This window comes from Octodon degus, unplaced genomic scaffold, assembly GCF_000260255.1.
Source record: "Octodon degus isolate 3935 unplaced genomic scaffold, OctDeg1.0 scaffold00098, whole genome shotgun sequence".
Lineage (NCBI taxonomy): Eukaryota > Metazoa > Chordata > Mammalia > Rodentia > Octodontidae > Octodon > Octodon degus.
This window is the reverse complement of record NW_004524674.1, coordinates 3,034,432-3,036,169: the sequence shown is the minus strand read 5'-3', so window position 1 is coordinate 3,036,169 and position 1,738 is coordinate 3,034,432. Positions and strand designations below refer to the sequence as shown.

The 1,738-nt window shown below is 41.0% G+C and overlaps 1 protein-coding gene across 1 annotated transcript in view; it reads right to left on the bottom strand.

The window, feature by feature from the left end:
* Nucleotides 1-260: 260 nt before the first annotated feature.
* Nucleotides 261-1,738, bottom strand: part of LOC111818630 (NACHT, LRR and PYD domains-containing protein 1a-like) — a 28,599-nt gene continuing 27,121 nt past the window's right edge. The window contains exon 5 of the mRNA XM_023723414.1: nt 261-535. Coding sequence (XP_023579182.1) covers nt 261-535 — 275 coding nt within the window. The remainder of the gene's footprint in view (nt 536-1,738) is intronic.

Genomic DNA, 1,738 nt, shown 5'->3' with positions numbered 1-1,738 from the left:
CCTTGGTTTGTTCTTTTTTTTTTTTTTTTTGTCAGCAATCTATAGTTATGGGCATGTAGCCTTCCGATCCTTTCAAGTGCTGGATAGAGGCTACAAAAGGTTTTCTAGTGAGTGCAGATTAGTGAGACCAGTGTTGTCACAGGACTGCTCTGTGGGTGACCACAGGGCATGAATTTTCACTAAAATTTAGGGTTTTCCATCTTTCGTCTAGTTGAGGATCTACTGAGTAGTTCTCTTGGCTGCATTTCACAAGTACTGGTTCATAGTGTTACCTGCTGTATGGTGCAGTCGCTGGGGACCAGGTAAAGGTGGAATTTGATTTCCTTAGAATGGATGTGATGGTAGAGCAGTGTGGTGCAGGTGATGCGGATGAAGTGCCGAGCAGCAGGGATTATTTTCAGGAAAACTCCCATTGGGGAAAAGGTGGGCTGTTCCAGGACTATGTAATGTGGTTCCACTCTGGATGGCTTTTCTAGGAGCATCCCTTCCTCTTTAAAGTGGGCCACTTGGAACAGGGAGACGTCTACATGTTCTCCTGTGAAAAATCAGATTTGAGAGATATGGATTTAGTAGCTTCCCTGAGTCAGGCTTGGCTAGAGCACTAGGATTTCAAGGGTTAGGATGGAGACATCTATGTGGGAATCCACTGAGGTGGTCTGAATGCTTGGGTCCTCCCAAAATTTGCATGTTGAATTCTTCCTACCAGGCTAAAGCAGTCAAAAGGAAACCAAAAATCCTTATGAAAGAAACCCAAAAGACCTTCTTCTTCCCTAGGAGTGCACAGCTAGTAGATGCCATCTTTGAGAAAGCTGGCTCTTGCTAGACACTGAATGCAGAATCATTTTGATGTTGGACTTTCTAGATTTCAGAATAATGAAAAATAAATTGGCTAATTATAGGCTACTCAATGCGTAGTGCATTATGGAAAATCGAATGTACTAAGAATTGGGACATATATTTATGTGGGATAGTTCAGAAGCTGTTGGTATTACACTGTGTACTCTGTACGACCACTATAAAAATTCTAATCTTTAGTAAATCTCATACCAATCTCAGCTTTGTCCTGGATGCTGGAAAGAGAATGCTGGTGATTCTCTCACTCTGAAGTTCTGTTGATGAATGGTGACATTTTTTTACTGTAAACATGTAGCGAAAATGGAGGGAGAAGAAGTTGTGAATCGACAAAGGCAACCTACATCGGTCAAACATTTGGCAGCATTCAAGTTCTTCATCTTGGAAATTACCCTTTCCTATATCATTGTAGTGTTTTGGCTGAAGGCAAGCTGAGCTTTCCTCTCAGGAAGCAGTTACTTCCTTATAGTTGTAACACAAGTACAGGACCAAGTTTTAACTAAATGGGTACCACTAACTTTAGCATTGATCTTAGAGAGCTGATACTCAGAGGAAGAGAGAGTTGGAGATAATCTTGGTAGTAGCAGTGCATTATAGTCTAGCAGTCTCCATGGCCAGAGACCCACATTGGCTGTATCTGTGGCAGATCTGTCTGTGTCTGTGTCTGTCTCTGCCTTTGTCTCTGTTTCACCCTGGTATCACGAGTATTGTGCCACAACTACTTTTTCCTCCTTGACTTGTTTTATAACTTTTTATTGTTTGTGACTTCTCAGAATTTCCCAAACATTTATTATTTATTAATTATTCTGGGAAGCCTCATATTTCTCAACAATTCTAGAACTTTCTCAGAGGCCATCTCTTTGAATATTTATCCCTTCTATTATTT